Source organism: Scyliorhinus canicula, chromosome 19, assembly GCF_902713615.1.
Source record: "Scyliorhinus canicula chromosome 19, sScyCan1.1, whole genome shotgun sequence".
Classification (NCBI taxonomy): domain Eukaryota; kingdom Metazoa; phylum Chordata; class Chondrichthyes; order Carcharhiniformes; family Scyliorhinidae; genus Scyliorhinus; species Scyliorhinus canicula.
Genome location: NC_052164.1, coordinates 42,718,369 through 42,736,451, shown reverse-complemented (window position 1 = coordinate 42,736,451; position 18,083 = coordinate 42,718,369). Strand labels below are relative to the sequence as shown.

Genomic DNA, 18,083 nt, shown 5'->3' with positions numbered 1-18,083 from the left:
TTTTTGAGTGCAATTGATTCAATCCATCACCTCACCAGTTTGCAATCCATTCAATCAGCATGGACTGGGATTATAATTATAGGATGTCCATGTATATGGCTATCTGTCCTTGGTCACTGCTTTGCTGTTGCATAAGAGGAATCAAACATCCTCCAACCTTTCCTACACCCCCTTACCAAAGAGAAATAGGAATTAATTTGTAGGTTCTCATGGTTAGCTGCTTTAACTTGGGCAGAAAAATAAAATAAATCACAAAGAAATATTGCAAGTGCTACAGGCCAGGGTTGTCATAGATCCTCCGCTAATTAGGAAACCCCTCATTGAAATTCACCCACCTAATAGCTTAGACAGTGAGTACCTACACTGTGGAACCTATTGGATAGGAATGAAACAATGGGACAAAATATTTATCCAACAAAACTGGAAGTGCCATGAGGTAACGAACTTGGTTGTCCGCTAAACAACTCGGCTAGAATTTCAAAACAATGCAGCTTATGTACAAGAAGGGCTTACAATTCTCTAACTTGGGAGTCAAAATTTCTCATATCAAAGCAGTATCACATTGAACAGCTGACTTGAAGTTGTTCTTTTTTTTTTAAATTTAGAGTACCAATTCATTTTTTCCAATTAAGTGGAAATTTAGTGTGGCCAATACACCTACCCTGCACATTTTTGGGTTATGGGGGCAAAACCCACGCAGGCACAGGGAGAATGCGCAAACTCCACATACCTCAACAATCCAAAAGGGTCTCAAAAGAGCAAAGTGGTACAAAGTAAAGTCGAATAAAACTGGGCTTAAGCACATGCCAGAAATGTTTGAAACGTTCCAGAATATGTGGAAAATCACTGACCCATGACTAACTCACTTAGTCAGAAGATTTTCCCCAAGCGAGCACTTTTCCAGGAGACACATCCGGAGTGAGACTCATACAGAGTGGGAGATTTAAACTTGGTAATTTGGTGCAGTGAGGTAATTCGGTGCAGAGTGTGAGGAGGTGCTTTTTAACCCTGGTAAGTGACTGGTAAGTAGCCTCTTTTTTTCTTTTCATTGTCCAATTTATTTTTTTTATTTTGAAATTCTAGTTGTTTAAGTTTACCAAGGGTTTAAGACATGGCAGGAGATCCCAGACCCGTGTCATGCTCCTCGTGTGCGATGTGGGAGCTCAGGGACACGTCCACTGTCCCTGGCTCCTTCACGTGCAAGAAGTGTGTTCAGTTGCAGCTCTTGTTAGACCGCTTCACGGCTCTGGAGCTGCGGATGGACTCACTTTGGAGCATCCGCGATGCTGAGGAGGTCGTGGATAGCACGTTTAGCGAGTTGGTCACACCGCAGGTGAAGGTTACTGAGGGAGATAGAAAATGGGTGACCAAAAGAAAGAGCAAGAGTAGGAAGGCAGTGCAGGTGTCCCCTGCGGTCATCTCCCTGCAAAACAGATATACCGCTTTGGATACTGTTGAGGGAGATGGCTCACCAGGGGAAGGCAGCAGCAGCCAGGTTCATGGCACCGTGGCTGGCTCTGCTGCACAGCAGGGCAGGAAGAAAAATAGCAGGGCTATAGTGATAGGGGACTCGATCGTAAGGGGAATAGACAGGCGGTTCTGTGGACGCAATCGAGACTCCAGGATGGTATGTTGCCTCCCTGGTGCAAGGGTCAAGGATGTCTCGGAGCGGCTGCAGGACATTCTGGGGGGGGGGGGGGGGGGGGGGGGGGGTGAACAGCCAGCTGTCGTGGTGCACATAGGCACCAACGATATAGGTAAAAAACGGGATGAGGTCCTACAAGCGGAATTCAGGGAGTTGGGAGTTAAACTAAAAAGTAGGACCTCAAAGGTAATAATCTCAGGATTGCTACCAGTGCCACGAGCTAGTCAGAGTAGGAATGTCAGGATAGATAGGATGAATGCGTGGCTTGAGAGATGGTGCAAGAGGGAGGGATTCAAATTCCTGGGGCATTGGGACCGGTTCTGGGGGAGGTGGGACCAGTACAAACCGGACGGTCTGCACTTGGGCAGGACTGGAACCGATGTCCTAGGGGGGGTGTTTTATAGAGCTGTTGGGGAGGGTTTAAACTAATGTGGCAGGGGGATAGGAACCAATGCTGGAAGTTGGAAGGTAGTAAAACAGGGACAGAAACAAAAGGAAGTAAGGGGAAAAGTGCAAGGCAGAGAAGACATAGTCAGAAATCCGTAAGGGCGACAGTACAAGGTACAGTGACTGAGGGGAGCACAGTGAATAGGCCCAGTAATAACAAAAGGAATAAAACTGGAGATGTTAAGATTCAAAACAGAGGTAAAAAAACCAACATAAGTGTACTTTACCTGAATGCTCGTAGTATTCGGAATAAAGTAAATGAGTTGGTGGCACAAATCATCGTAAATGACTATGATTTAGTGGCCATTACTGAAACATGGTTAAAGGATGGTCACGACTGGGAGTTAAATATCCGAGGGTATCAAACTATTCGGAAGGACAGAGTGGATGGTAAGGGAGGTGGTGTTGCTCTGTTATTTAAGGATGACATCCGGGCAATAGTAAGGGATGACATCGGTGCTATGGAGGATAAGGTTGAATCTATTTGGGTGGAAATCAGGAATAGTAAGGCGAAAAAGTCACTGATAGGAGTAGTCTATCGGCCACCAAATAGTAACGAGATGGTGGGGCAGGCAATAAACAAAGAAATAACTGATGCATGTAGAAATGGTACAGCAGTTATCATGGGGGATTTTAATCTACATGTCGATTGGTTTAACCAGGTCGGTCAAGGCAACCGTGAGGAGGAGTTTATAGAATATATCCGCGATAGTTTCCTAGAACAGTATGTAATGGAACCTACGAGGGAACAAGCGGTCCTAGATCTTGTCCTGTGTAAAGAGACAGGATTGATTCATGATCTCATAGTTAGGGATCCTCTCGGAAGGAGCGATCACAATATGGAGGAATTTAAAATACAGATGGAGGGTGAGAAAGTAAAATCAAATACTAGTGTTTTGTGTTTAAACAAAGGAGATTACAAGGGGATGAGAGAAGAACTAGCTAAGGTAGACTGGGAGCTAAGACTTTATGGTGGAACAGTTGAGGAACAGTGGAGAACCTTCCAAGCGATTTTTCACAGTGCTCAGCAAAGGTTTATACCAACAAAAAGGAAGGACGGAAGAAAGAGGGAAAATCGACCGTGGATATCTAAGGAAATAAGGGAGAGTATCAAATTGAAGGAAAAAGCATATAAAGTGGCAAAGATTGCTGGGAGATTAGAGGACTGGGAAATCTTTAGGGGGCAACAGAAAGCTACTAAAAAAGCTATAAAGAGTAAGATAGAGTATGAGAGTAAACTTGCTCAGAATATAAAAACAGACAGTAAAAGTTTTTACAAATATATAAGACAAAAAAGAGTGGCTAAGGTAAATATTGGTCCTTTAGAGGATGAGAAGGGAGTTTTAATAATGGGAAATGAGGAAGTGGCTGAGGAACTGAACAGGTTTTTTTGGGTCGGTCTTCACAGTGGAAGACACAAATAACATGCCAGCGACTGATAGAAATGAGGCTATGACAGGTGAGGACCTTGAGAGGATTGTTATCACGAAGGAGGGAGTGATGGGCAAGCTAATGGGGCTAAAGGTAGACAAGTCTCCTGGCCCTGATGGAATGCATCCCAGAGTGCTAAAAGAGATGGCTAGGGAAATTGCAGATGCACTAGTGATAATTTACCGAAATTCACTAGACTCTGGGGTGGTCCCGGTGGATTGGAAATGAGCAAACGTGACGCCACTGTTTAAAAAAGGAGGTAGGCAGAAAGCAGGAAATTATAGGCCAGTGAGTTTAACTTCGGTAATAGGGAAGATGCTGGAATCTATCATCAAGGAAGAAATTGCGAGGCATCTGGATAGAAATTGTCCCAGTGGGCAGACGCAGCATGGGTTTGTAAAAGGCAGGTCATGCCTAACTAATTTAGTGGAATTTTTTGAGGACATTACCAGTGCAGTAGATAACGGGGAGCCGATGGATGTGGTATATCTGGATTTCCAGAAAGCCTTTGACAAGGTGCCACACAAAAGGTTGCTGCATAAGATAAAGATGCATGGCATTAAGGGTAAAGTAGTAGCATGGATAGAGGATTGGTTAATTAATAGAAAGCAAAGAGTTGGGATAAATGGGTGTTTATCTGGTTGGCAATCAGTAGCTAGTGGTGTCCCTCAGGGATCCGTGTTGGGCCCACAATTGTTCACAATTTACATTGATGATTTGGAGTTGGGGACCAAGGGCAATGTGTCCAAGTTTGCAGATGACACTAAGATGAGTGGTAAAGCGAAAAGTGCAGAGGATACTGGAAGTCTGCAGAGGGATTTGGATAGGTTAAGTGAATGGGCTCGGGTCTGGCAGATGGAATACAATGTTGACAAATGTGAGGTTATCCATTTTGGTAGGAATAACAGCAAACGGGATTATTATTTAAACGATAAAATATTAAAGCATGCCGCTGTTCAGAGAGACTTGGGTGTGCTAGTGCACGAGTCACAGAAGGTTGGTTTACAAGTGCAACAGGTGATTAAGAAGGCAAATGGAATTTTGTCCTTCATTGCTAGCGGGATGGAGTTTAAGACTAGGGAGGTTATGTTGCAATTGTATAAGGTGTTAGTGCGGCCACACCTGGAGTATTGTGTTCAGTTTTGGTCTCCTTACTTGAGAAAGGACGTACTGTCGCTGGAGGGTGTGCAGAGGAGATTCACTAGGTTAATCCCAGAGCTGAAGGGGTTGGATTATGAGGAGAGGTTGAGTAGACTGGGACTGTACTCGTTGGAATTTAGAAGGATGAGGGGGGATCTTATAGAAACATTTAAAATTATGAAGGGAATAGATAGGATAGATGCGGGCAGGTTGTTTCCACTGGCGGATGACAGCAGAACTAGGGGGCATAGCCTCAAAATAAGGGGAAGTAGATTTAGGACTGAGTTTAGGAGGAACTTCTTCACCCAAAGGGTTGTGAATCTATGGAATTCCTTGCCCAGTGAAGCAGTTGAGGCTCCTTCATTACATGTTTTTAAGGTAAAGATAGATAGTTTTTTGAAGAATAAAGGGATTAAGGGTTATGGTGTTCGGGCCGGAAAGTGGAGCTGAGTCCACAAAAGATCAGCCATGATCTAATTGAATGGCGGAGCAGGCTCGAGGGGCCAGATGGCCTACTCCTGCTCCTAGTTCTTATGTTCTTATGTTCTTATGTGGAAGAGTCAATTACTAGGGGGACATAGGTTTAAGATGCGAGGGGCAAGGTTTAGAGGAGATGTGTTAGGACTTTTTTTTAAACAGAGGGCGGTGGGTGCCTGGAACTCACTGCTGGAGGAGGGGCGAAGCAGGTACGATAGTGATGCTTAAGGGGCGTCTTGACAAATACATGAATCGGATGGTAATAGAGGGATAAGAGTCCCAGACGTTTAGAAGGCTTTAGATTAGACAGGCAGCATGGTCAGCACAGAGGGGCTGTACTTTTCTTTGTTCGAAAACACTACTGCATCAGTCTCTACAGCCTTGCATTACAAACTATATTGGCAGATGTGGTATGGGAACAAATGAAGACAGGAGACCCTGATCTAATAGTTGCTCTGCTGCTATAACCAGGCAGCCAGAAGGATGTTTTCTGGTTCAGTTACAAAATTGATCTCAAGCTTCTGAGAGGTTTATCAAATGAAATAGTGGGCCTTTGATCAGTGTTGGGCTAACAGAGGACCTTGGTTTTCACCCAATAAGCACTCACTGATGTAGTATCCACAATTGTATTTGAATGCTTCGGGTTTCAAAGCAAATGGGGATGAGGTACAAACTGCACTTCCCTGAGGGCTTATATTTGTGAGGTGTTTACTTTATTAAAAGTGAAACTAAATTAAGACAGTTCTGGGAAAGGGAAGTGTAATTGGATTTCTCAACTGTGAGGGCATTTCTGAGAAGTGATTGAGTGACTTGACATTAGTATGGATATGAGCTGGCTAACCAAAAAAGGGCAAACAAAAGTTAATTTCAGCTTGTGCTGCAAAGAACACAACCCCACATAACTCCTGGTGTGTTCAGGAGAAGCAAACAGTCAAAAAGGTCAGTTTTCTGTTTAGCAGCAGGATGTAAACAGAACCCCTGCAGCTCTTTTGGTGAAGCAAAATGTCAGCTAAGTGGTACTGAATTCTAAAAGCAGTGTAATAGCTCAGGCATTCTAAAGAGCTGAGTTTCTGCATCACAGGTGATCAGACCGTGTCCCAGTGTGTTGCTGGTTGGTCAGTTGAAACTCTGGAAAGCTACACCACCAGGGGAGCTGTGACCCGAGGGAAAGAGGTTAGCAGAAGAGTGTTTTATCAATGTCAACCACATCTGCTTAGCTTGGATGGAATAAAGCGACTCAAGGGCCAAATCCATTGAGTGGGACAAGTCCGTGATACTACGTACCATAGGCATAGCTTGAAGACTATGAGGCTCCACTTGGTACCACATTTGTGCAGTGATGCAGAGACAGCTGAGACACCTATCTTTGTTTCATCAACTACTTAATGTGAAATTCATTGTTTCTACTGAAATGTAAATGAGGATGTAAAAGCATTGGAGGCAGTTCAGAGGATGTTTGCGAGATTGATAACTGGAGTGACTAGGTTGTCTTATGAGGAAAGATTAAAAAGATTGGGTTTGTTTCAACTGATGTTTAGAAGAGTGAGGGGTAATTTGATGGAAGCATACAAGATCCTCAACGGTCTTGACAAGGTGGACTTTGAAAGAATGTATCCTCTTGTGGGTGAGTCCAGAATTAGGAGCACTGTGTTAAAATTAGAGCAGAGGCGAGAAGAATTATTTTCTCCCAGAGGGTTATGTGAGTTTGGAACTCTGCCTCAGTGGACACTGGAGGCGGGGCCCTTCAAGTTTTTACAGCAGAAGTTGATGGATTCTTATTAGGCAAGGGAGTCCAAGGTTATCGGGGGTAGAAAGGAATGTAGAACTTGAAACATAAGTAGATCAGCCATGATCTTATCAAATGACGGAGCAGGCTCGACGGGCTTGTTAAAATATAGCATTTGTCTGTTAATGCATGTTTGATTTTAAGATGAATGTGGGTGAGGCTTACAGCAAAAAAAAAAATTTAAATTTTGTCCACCTGTCCCTTTCTTTAGGATGGTTTGGGATCCCTTCGTTTTCAAGTCATTGGCTCCTTCGGGGATCGTAACAGGTAAGTGGAGGAAATGGATATAGAAACCTTTGTACCTATGGACAAAGATTGTCCAGCATCCATGACAAGAGTCTCTGCTCTGGAAGAGAAATGCTGTAGCTGATGGGTGCCTGGAAAAGCAGACAGGTCTACTTCTGAACTAAGCAACTTTTGAAAATATCCTGAACCATCTCCAGATGGGCTTTTCACAGTAACTTCGTTGAAGCCTACTTGTGCCAATAAGCGATTATTATTATTATGTATCCTTCCCTTGGAAACATGAATTGCAAGATAACGGAGGGTTTGCCCTTTTATTCTGCTTGCCTTGCTTAAACATTGAACAAAGAGAATCCATAACTCAGATAGTAACAGGATCACATCTTGATGAGAGGGTGTGGCAGGGAGTTTCATGTTGTCCCAGTTGTTAATGTGGGACCAACTGTGTTGCCTGACCACGTATCCACAAACTTAATTTGTATAATGGCCTGTCAACTGATTAATGTGTCAAGTTGACTGCTCCAGATCCGACTTCCCTAGCTATCTTGCAGATGGTTGTCTCATTCTGTCATAAAAGTGCCCACTAACACTGCCAAGCCTAAGAGAGGTTATCAGATCTTACAGGTTGATAAAGGCTTCAGCTGGTGCCAACAATTGTTCAGCACAGGCAATTCCAGTACTGGATTGTCCTCAGAGTTGCCTGAATTCATCAAATCTTTGGTACGGACCATGTAATGTCTGATTTTGTGTGGATGTGCATTGATTATTGCTTGACTTGGCATGGCTTGATTTATTTTATTTATTGTGTTTCTCCATCTTGTTCTGATGAATACCACAGCGGGGCCTTGTGGGTATAGTGCTCAAACAAATGAACATTTGGCAAGTTACAACAACCTTTTAGGTCACAAATATTTCAAATAGTGATTGTGAACACTATGCAATTGTGAACAAACTATTGTGATTTTCACATTAATTAATATATTGGCACAGACACCCTGATCCAACATTGAAGACACATCATTTTGATGCAGTGGATCTATTGCAAGGATCATGGGAAGATGGGACACCTCTCTAGGCTGATAGTGAAATTTCAATTTGTTCCTGTTAATGCTTGTTTATTGCCTTATATTTACTTTCACACAATCATATGCTGACACAGACGGCTAGTTGGAGTTAAAGCTACAATGCTGCCCGAGAGCACAGATCACACTGGAGCCTCAGGATTGTGGAATTGTCCCATGTATTTTTTCACTTTAACCAGAGATGGGAGAATGTTACCTGAGCTGGATTCAAATGCAAGTTCTCGAAAAACAAAATAACTTGGATATAGTCTCCTGTAAGCTTTGTAGTTGTGGCACTGCCAGGAACCTTCATTTCAATGTACATATTCCTCTCTCTTTACCCCTTTCTCTATTTCCTCACCTGATTTCCTGAAGTTGCTAGTTTTCAATAACATAGAGTTTCATGGGTGCTTCTCTCAAGTAGCCATTTTTTCTTGTGTTAGACAGTGAGCAATAATTTTTTTAAAAAAAATTTAGAGTACCCAATTCATTCTTTCCAATTAAAGGGCAATTTAGCGTGGCCAATCCACCTACCCTGCACATCTTTGGGTTGTGGGGGCGAAACCCACGCAGACACGGGGAGAATGTGCAAACTCCACATGGACAGTGACCCAGAGCCGGGATCGAACCTGGGACCTCAGCGTCGTGAGGCTGCAGGGCTAACCCACTGCACCACCATGCTGCCCGACAGTGAGCATTACAAAGCAAACACAATGTTGCTCCCCTGTGATACCCACGCATGTGCATTCTCAGCAGCTGGGTTGCCAGGTGGTTTAATAAACATATCTAATTTGCTCATTTCTTGCCCAGATTTGCTGAGGCCATAGGACTTTCTTGTAAACCGCTCCTTTAAGTGCACACCTGTTGTTGTCAAATATCTCAAAGCCGTAGATGTCCAGGACACCAATAACCGTGTTTTTCCCATGGATTTTGGCATCATAATTCTTAACTTCAATAATATCATTGATCCGGCTGACAATCCAACAGAAAAGGCGATCGTATATAGCCTGCATTGTGAAAACAAACAAATATTAACTGAAAGAGTGGTCAATATTGGTAACTATTTGTTAAGTGCCAGCATGCTACTTTGCTGAACCTGGATAATGTTTCTGGTATCAAATATGAATCATAAAGTCAATAATTTCAGTGCATCAGTCCAAATAAGTCATGCAACGATGAACATGGTTGATTCATTATTATTATTAGAATGGCAATCATCATCATCATCATCTTTATTGTCACAAGTAGGCTTACATTAACACTGCAATGAAGTTACTGTGAAAATCCCCAAGTTGCCAAATTCCTAGGGGTGCACATCACCAAAAATCTGTCCTGGTCCACTCACGTCGACGCTATCACCAAGAAAGCACAACAGCGCCTATACTTCCTCAGGAAACTAAGGAAATTCGGCATGTCCATATTAACCCTTACCAACTTTTACAGATGCACTATAGAAAGCATCCTATCGGGCTGCATCACAGCCTGGTATGGCAACTGCTCAGCCCAGGACCGCAAGGAACTTCAGAGAGTCGTGAATACCGCCCAGTCCATCACACGAACCTGCCTCCCATCCATGGACTCCATCTACACCTCCCGCTGCCGGGGGAAAACGGGCAGCATAATCAAGGATCCCTCCCACCCGGCTTACTCACTTTTCCAACTTCTTCCATCAGGCAAGAGATACAGAAGTCTGAGAACACGCACGAACAGACTCAAAAACAGCTTCTTCCCCACTGTCACCAGACTCCTAAATGACCCTCTTATTGACTGACCTCATTAACACTACACCCTGTATGCTTCAACCGATGCCAATGCTTATGTAGTTACATTGTATATCTTGTGTTGCCCTATTATGTATTCTCATGTATTTTCTTGAATTTTGTTTAATTCCCTTTTCTTCCATGTACTGAATGATCTGTTGAGCTGCTTGCAGAAAAATACTTTTCACTGTACCTCGGTACATGTGACAATAAACAAATCCAATATAGTGCCTGTTCAGGTACACGGAGGGAGAATTCAGAATGTCCAATTCACCTAACAAGCATGTCTTCTGGTTTTGGGGGAGAAAACCGGAGCACCTGAAGGAAACTCACGCAGACACGGGGAGAACATGCAGACTACGCAATGACAGTGACCCAAGCCAGGAGTCGAACCTGGGACCCTGGCGCAGTGAAGCAACAGTACTAACCACTGTGCTACCGTGCCACCCACATTGTATGGTGTCTGGAACAATTAATTTCCTTCTTTCCTTCAATTGTTTCATTATTGGGATGTGGTGGCCTGGAAAAGACACATGTATTTCCTATCTGTACCTGCCTTGAAGTGAGGTGATTAACCCTGCTGAGAATGTTTATGCAACTGACTGACCTGATAGGCCACTAAAAAGGGAATTGATAACTGGAGTTATGTATAAGCCAGACTGTCACACTGTCATAATTGTTTCTTTCCAAGTATAACAGAAATGTTAACAGAATCATAGAATCCCCACTTGCAGAAGGAGGCTATTCGGCCCAACGAGTCTGCACTGATCCCTTGAACAAGCACTCTAGTCATATTCACCCACCACCTCCCCTTCCCTACCCCCATAACCTGATAACCTAACCTGCATTTCCTTGGACACTAAGGGGCAATTTAGCATGGACAATCCACCTGACCTGTACATCTTTGGATTGCGGGAGGAAACCAGAGCACCTGGAGGAAACCCGTGCTGGCATGGGTTGGGGGGGGGGGAGAGAAGGTACAAACTCTACGCAGACAGTGACCCAAGGCCGGAGTTGAACCCAAGTCCTTGGCACTGTGAGGCAGCAGTGCCAACCACTGTGCCACTATCCTGCCCCTAAATTTATTGAATCCATTGCATAATTGGAACTCTCAATCTCAGGTTGGGCAGTTCCAATGATAAAATCTATGCTGCATGTGAGTATTGATCACTGCTGGGAGTTCAGGATTGCAAAATTATTTTTTCTTCACTTTAACTCGAAAGTAATTGATAGCCCAGTACAATAAATAACTGGCATACCACCAGACATAACTGCCCTAACCAATAACTTAAGTTTCTGGTTTAATAGATATCCACGTTAAAGCATTCCCACTTCTAATAAGTGTGTTTAAGAAAACCTTCTAACTTTCCCTCTTCATTCTTCCGTGCTGCTGGCCTGCCTTGGTCTGCTTTAAAAGCCAGCGATTTAGCCCAGTGTGCTAAATATGGTTGTATCTGTCAAATCTCGTCTGTGACGTGCCTCAAGTTCTCTGGGAAAGAAGCTGCATAAATGCAAGTTGTTGTTACAGGTTCACACAATATAGAACACAATATTTCACAAGTTACTTTCCCCAAACTTTACACATCTATGGGGAACCCCCCCCCAAAAAAATAAAATCAGGCCATCTGAACAAAACCTGAATTTTTAGAACACTTTACCAAAACTATCACTTCTTATTTCTTCGATCATTTCATTCTACCCATTTCATGACTCTTATTCCCTTCCTGAAATGAACACCCAGAGAAACTGCTCAAAACACAGTCAGTCAATATTCTGCACAAATTCAAAATTACCTCCTTGTTTTTATATTGAATGGGCTTGTGATTAAAGTACAATTCTCTTATTCCAATGTCCTTGTCTAGCTGCATTGCCTCTTCAAATAACGACATACTTGCATCTCTTTGTTCCCCTATTATTAAGTCTTACTATTTAAGTGTATTTCCTGCCAAAAATTAACGGACTTAAATTTCACAAAATTGCATTTTCCATTGATCATCCTGCTCCACTAAGCTGCTCATACTTTAGTGCATTCTTCCGCACAATTTTCCAGAACTCTCAACGATCAGTAAATTTCAATTGCATTCCTTTTGTGTCCATGTCCAAATCATTTATTTAAACACAATACCAGCAGAGATTTTGAGGGTACACAACCCATATCTCTCCAAATAAAATGGCCATTTAGCCCCACTCTTTCCTTTCGACAATCAGCCACCTCTCTAGCCATACGACTAGATTCTCTTCCAGAAAATATGCTAAATATTTTGAAACACGCCAGATCTATCAAATGCCTTCTGAAAAAAGATTATTAGAAGCATTGACTACAACCCCCTCTGATTAATCTGTGACTTTTGTAAGCAATCACAAATTATATATCTTAACCCCAGGCCATATCACTTTCAACCTTTTCAAATAGAGGAGTTCCAGTCTCCAGTTCCAACACAGTTTCCATTCCTAAAATATTCTGCAAAAATACAGTCCAGTAACTCTCCAGCATCTCTTCTCACCATCAGGGTTGACTGAGTTTACCACATTTAAGCTCATTCATTTCTTTAAAACTGGTGTCACACCCTTGTTATGCCTGCAGCCTCCTTTCAACTTCCTCTGCAAAATATTGATGAAAATTTCTTATTCCTTCACTCAAGAGAAAAAGATGACTACCTTTGTTTCTTTTCCTGTGTTGCAAATGTTTTCATTAAAGCCCTGGGCCCAAAATGGAAAAGTAACACTTGAATTTAGATGCCCTGGGCTGAGTAACATGGGGTGGAGGGCACGTCACCCTCGGAAACAATGTCACTGTTGAGTCGCCATGCTCCATGCCGAGCGGCCATAAAGCACTGCGGGATGAACCAATGAGGGCCGAGTCTGCCAGTCTGATTGACCAGAAGCTCCATCAGTCCCAGCAGCATCAGCTCCATGCGTCAGCGGCCACTGCCGGAATTACAGATGGAAGAGAAGACCAAGGCCCATGGATTCCTGGAGCAGGTAAGTCAAAGTCTTGGGATGGGGTGGTCTGGGTAAGTTAGGGAGAGGGACGGGGTGCAGTGGAGTAGGTGGATTTAAGGGAGCGAGTGAGGTGGGGAGTGGAGGATGGGGGGCAACCCGTGATTGGTAAATAGGATCCCCTGATGAGTGGCGGATAGGAATTTTCCCCACTGTGATAGGAAACATGGCCACCAGGGGCTCCTGAATGTGATTTAGGATCTTTTTATTAAGTACGGCTGGGATTGACCGTGCATTATTGTTGTCGATACAGACACCAACAAATCTCTTTAGTGAAGCAATTGTCCCAAAATTAAATTTTATCAATTGTTAGTGCAGGAAAACATGAGAAATCTATTCAACCTTACAAGGCTGCCCCTTCCAGGAATTCCACAATTTTCCTTCTTCAATGGAAAAATCCCAAATCACTTCAATTTGAGAAAAAAAGATAACTGGAAAAATAACACTCAGCTTTAAGCTCCCCTGAATCTGATTTAGGATCTTTATGAATTAAGAGTCGCTGGGAATGACTGCACATTATTGTTGTTAACTGAGGTGCCCGTATATCATTAAGAGGGACAATTTGCCAGAGTCCAGACTGTTCTATATATCCACACCAAGCTAAAAGGCATTTTCTCATTCGTTTACAGAGCATCCTTAAAAGCAGATCTTCAAAATGTAACGAGGGCCTTTACTAATTCAAAGATGCTTCAGATTGAAGCACGTTCCTTGAAGGTATTTTGAAGCTCGTTTTATTTTGAATGAATTGAAATGAACACAGTGTAATCAACCTTTTCCCTGCTTCGTATCAAAGGCACACACGCAGCACTCTGATTCATGCTGGTGAAGAACGTCAGCTATTTGGTGACACCAAGCCAGATTTTGGTTTTGAATTTGCAATAGGAATTTTGGTTGCCATTTCTCTCAGGCGCCTAGCAACACCACCTTTGGAGAAAACATCAAGCATTTGGATCATGACATATCAATGAAGAAACAGTCACATAAGTCTCACAGAAATCATATTTTTAAATCTAACCTCATTAACCACAAAATTATCTAAAATTGAAAGTGCATCTTTTGTATTAAAATTTATACTAGTTCACTTGAATAAGTACCTCGCCTGAGAATTGGTATAATGCAATGATCAGTATCTTTCTGTGTTATAAAGTTCTCTAGCTGTAAGGTCATAACAATTATGAAGCTAATGCAAGAACATGCCTCATTTAACTTGCTTATCAATATGCTATGGGGGGAAAAAAACACTTGAATTCAAAATGCTTTATAGATAAAGGAAGGCAAAGTCATCAACTCCAGTTGGACTACCACCTGTGACAGATCCATCAGCATCAACACCTTCCACCCAAGAATTAAAATGTTCTTCCCCAAATATAATCTAAATTGTGCTCCAAGGGATCATACCTTCATTTTGACACAATGTTCTCTTTTCAATTTTAAAATTTGTTCACGGGGTGTGGCTCAGCCAGCATTTATTGCCCATTCCTAATTGCCCTTGAGGCGGTTGTGGTCAGCTGCCTTCTTGAACTGTTGTAGTCCATGTGGTGTAGGTACACCCACTGTGCTATGAGGAATGGAGTTTCAGGATTTTGACCAACAACAATGACCTCCTTCTGCACTGTAAATTCTATGATTCTATTAACAAGTAAGGAACGGCGATACAGTCCCTGTAATGCACCTTGAAATGATTTATTCTCCAGCTTTAGAGGATGAATTTAAATTGCCAGCAGGGATTGGTTTTAGGTATTTGCAGGTGCAAGACTGCCTGAGAAAACAGGTGCCAGCCTTTCTGCTGCTGCTGCCATGGGGGTACAGGATAGAGTAGTTTCCAGGATCTGAGTGGGAGAGGGGGAAGGTATTGGATATTTACCAGGAGCTTTCAGAGGTACAGGAAACCCCGGTGGAGGAGCTTAAAGGTAAGTGGGAGAACGAGCTAGGGGGTGAGATTGAGGTGGGTCTATGGGCGGATGCCCTAAGCAGGGTTAATACATCCTCATCATGTGCCAGGCTTAGCCTGATACAATTTAAGGTAGTCCACCGGGCACACATGGCAGCGGCTAGGATGAGTAAGTTCTTCGGGGTTGAAGATAGGAGTGCGAGGTGCGCAGGAAGCCCAGCAAATCATGTCCACATGTTTTGGGCATGCCCGAAGCTTAGAGGTTTTGGCAGGATTTTACCAAGGCAATGTCCACGGTACTAAAAACACAGGTGGTGCCGAGTCCAGAGGTAGCGATCTTCGGAGTGTTGGAAGATCCGGGAGTTCAGGGGGCGAAAGAGGCCGACGTTTTGGCCTTTGCCTCCCTGGTAGCCCGGAGACGGATCTTGTTGATGTGGAGGGACTCGAAGCCCTGAGTGTAGAGACCTGGGTTAGTAACATGGCTGGGTTTCTCAGTCTCGAGAAAATAAGGTTCGCCTTAAGACGGTCAATGTTAGGGTTCACCTGAGGTGGCAGCCGTTCATCGACTTTCTTGGGGAAAATTAAAATGTCAGCAGATGCAGTATTCCAGGGGGGATGGGGGGGGGGGGAAAGAGAGCCAGATTGTTGTTGTATGGTTGAGGTGGGTGAAGATTGGGCTGGGGGAACGTAATGTTTATTTTACCATGTTGATGTCATTGTTTATGTTACTGTTATAAAAATTTTCAAATACCTCAATAAAATATTATTTTAAAAAAAAGAAACAATTTATTCAAAGTTATAAAAGCAAATTACTGTGGATGCTGGAACCTGAAACAAAAGGAAAAATCCCTTTCCTGCACCTTTCTCCTCTTTGCTTCCACCTTCCCCTCCCCCCGCACCTACAGTTCAGCCTCTGATGTTAGTTTCCCTGCTGTTTGACCTTTCACATCTTTTGTTCTCTCTGGGGACTGCCATTAGCACTCTTTTCCCTTGGTATCTGTGGCCATTAGCACCGAGTTTCCCTGGGTTTCTGTGGCTATGACTCATCTTTCATTCTCATCCACAGTATAAATATTTCCCACTCTCTCTGTCTGTTAGCTTTGACAAAGAATCATCGGACTCGAAACGTTAGCTCTTTTCTCTCCCTACAGATGCTGCCAGACTTGCTGAGATTTTCCAGCATTTTCCCTTATTCTAAGTTATAGGTTGATACAGAAATGAAACCTGTTGCCGTCTCATAATCACCAAGAGTGGTGCTGGGATTTTGCAGCCCCTTTGAAGCAGACCCGCCACGGGAGATTCGTGGGCGGGACTGAAAACTCCCACCCAAGATGTTCATGCGGTCACTGCAGACATTCCACATATCCATCATACTTTATCCAAATTCCAGTTACAAATCAATGGGCTCCACAATCTGACCACAGTGCGCCACAATGGGGTGATCAATAAACACACAAATTTCTGCTGCAAGGCTTTCACCTCCATTACCTTGGCAAAGGCATCTCGTCCATAGCTGGCCTCCTGATCGGTGTGCTGTTTGTCAATCACATCACGGCCGGTAGCCACAGTCCGATACAACAAGGCCTTCTCCACGATGTCACTTTTTGTCGAGAGCAGCTCCGCAATTACAGACACCAACTTACTGTTCTCAATGAGAACGGAGTCACCATCCATTGCAAACTTCAAATTACCCTGTTTAAATTAAAAACAAATAGGACAGGGTAAGCCATAGGCAGCACGGTAGCATTGTGAATAGCACAATCGCTTCACAGCTCCAGGGTCCCAGGTTCGATTCCGGCTTGGGTCACTGTCTGTGCGGAGTCTGCACATCCTCCCCGTGTGTGCATGGGTTTCCTCCGGGTGCTCCGGTTTCCTCCCACAGTCCAAAGATGTGCAGGTTAGGTGGATTGGCCATGATAAATTGCCCTTAGTGTCCCAAAATTGCCCTTAGTGTTGGGTGGGGTTACTGGGTTATAGGGATAGGGTGGAGGTGTTAACCTTGTGTGGGGTGCTCTTTCCGGGAGGCGGTGCGGACTCGATGGGCCGAATGGCCTCCTTCTGCACTGTAAATTCTATTCTATGAAATAAACTGCTCTGTTCAAGTAAAAGGACATCCAAAAAGCATATTCTGGGTTGATACTTCCTTCCAAAAGGAAAATAGAGATCATGAATGAGAGGATTGTTACACAAACATCAGAAGCAGCAATAAACTTTCACTGTGGGCAGCACGCTAGCACTGTGGTTAGCATTATGACTTCACAGCACCAGAGTCCCAGGTTCGATTCCCGGCTTGGGTCACTGTCAGTGTGGGGTCTGCACGTTCTCTCCGCGTCTGCGTAGGTTTCCTCCGTGTGTTCCGATTTCCTCCCAGAAGCACACCAACATTTGGACATTCTGAATTCTCCCTGTGTACCCGAACATGCGCCAGAATGTGGCAACTAGGGGCTTTTCACAGTAACTTTGTTGCAGTGTTAATGTATGCCTACTTGTGATAATAAAGATTATTAAATTAAATTATTAAATCAGATACTTCTGTCCAAATCATTTAACTTTAAGAAAAAGCTTACTAACTTGAACAAAAGAAAAAGGAAAAACAGCAAATGTTGGACATGCGATATTGGAGAGAAAGTGCGAGAAATGCGCAGCAAATTCTTCAGCATCTGTAAAGTGTAAAGATGAGCTGTGATGTTTTGGGTGTGCATTAATCACCAGCATTGTCAATCAGGTCTGCACTCAGAAATAACACTGTGTAACCTCACCCCTTCAGAACAGCCACTTGCATAAGGCTTGGTTTGTTGTGAATGGAATGGCCTCCATGTGGCATTGGGATTGCTGACAGGGATCACTGGCAGAGGCAAGCAATTAGGCTATGGTGGGGAAGCAAGTAATCTTGGTCACAAAAAAAGAGAGTATTGTGCTGAGTTCAGTGACTAACATTCAGAAAATCCAAATGGTCACAAAATAAATGGTGAAAGCCAGGAGGCAGCCGTAAACAGATAGGGAAGGGATTGGAATACATTCCATTAGTAATGAAAAAGATAAATTAAAAGTTTCGGAAAAGGAACAATAAAAAAAATAGGGAAGCAGACAATGAACGGAAGCAAAAATCTGCAAAAGCTGGAAGTTTGCAGTGAATACTAAAATTTACTGAAATACTCAGCAGGTCTGTCTGCATCTGAAAAAAAGAGAAGACAGGTTGACC

At 43.4% G+C, this 18,083-nt stretch overlaps 1 protein-coding gene across 3 annotated transcripts in view; it reads right to left on the bottom strand.

The window, feature by feature from the left end:
• myo1d (myosin 1D) overlaps window positions 1-18,083 on the bottom strand; it is a 711,487-nt gene that overhangs the window by 511,356 nt on the left and 182,048 nt on the right. For all 3 annotated transcript variants that reach the window (XM_038778976.1, XM_038778977.1, XM_038778978.1), the window contains exons 8-9: window positions 16,370-16,573; window positions 9,092-9,237 (exon numbers count right to left, since the gene is read on the bottom strand). In XM_038778976.1, the coding sequence (XP_038634904.1) occupies window positions 9,092-9,237; window positions 16,370-16,573 (350 nt within the window). The remainder of the gene's footprint in view (window positions 1-9,091; window positions 9,238-16,369; window positions 16,574-18,083) is intronic.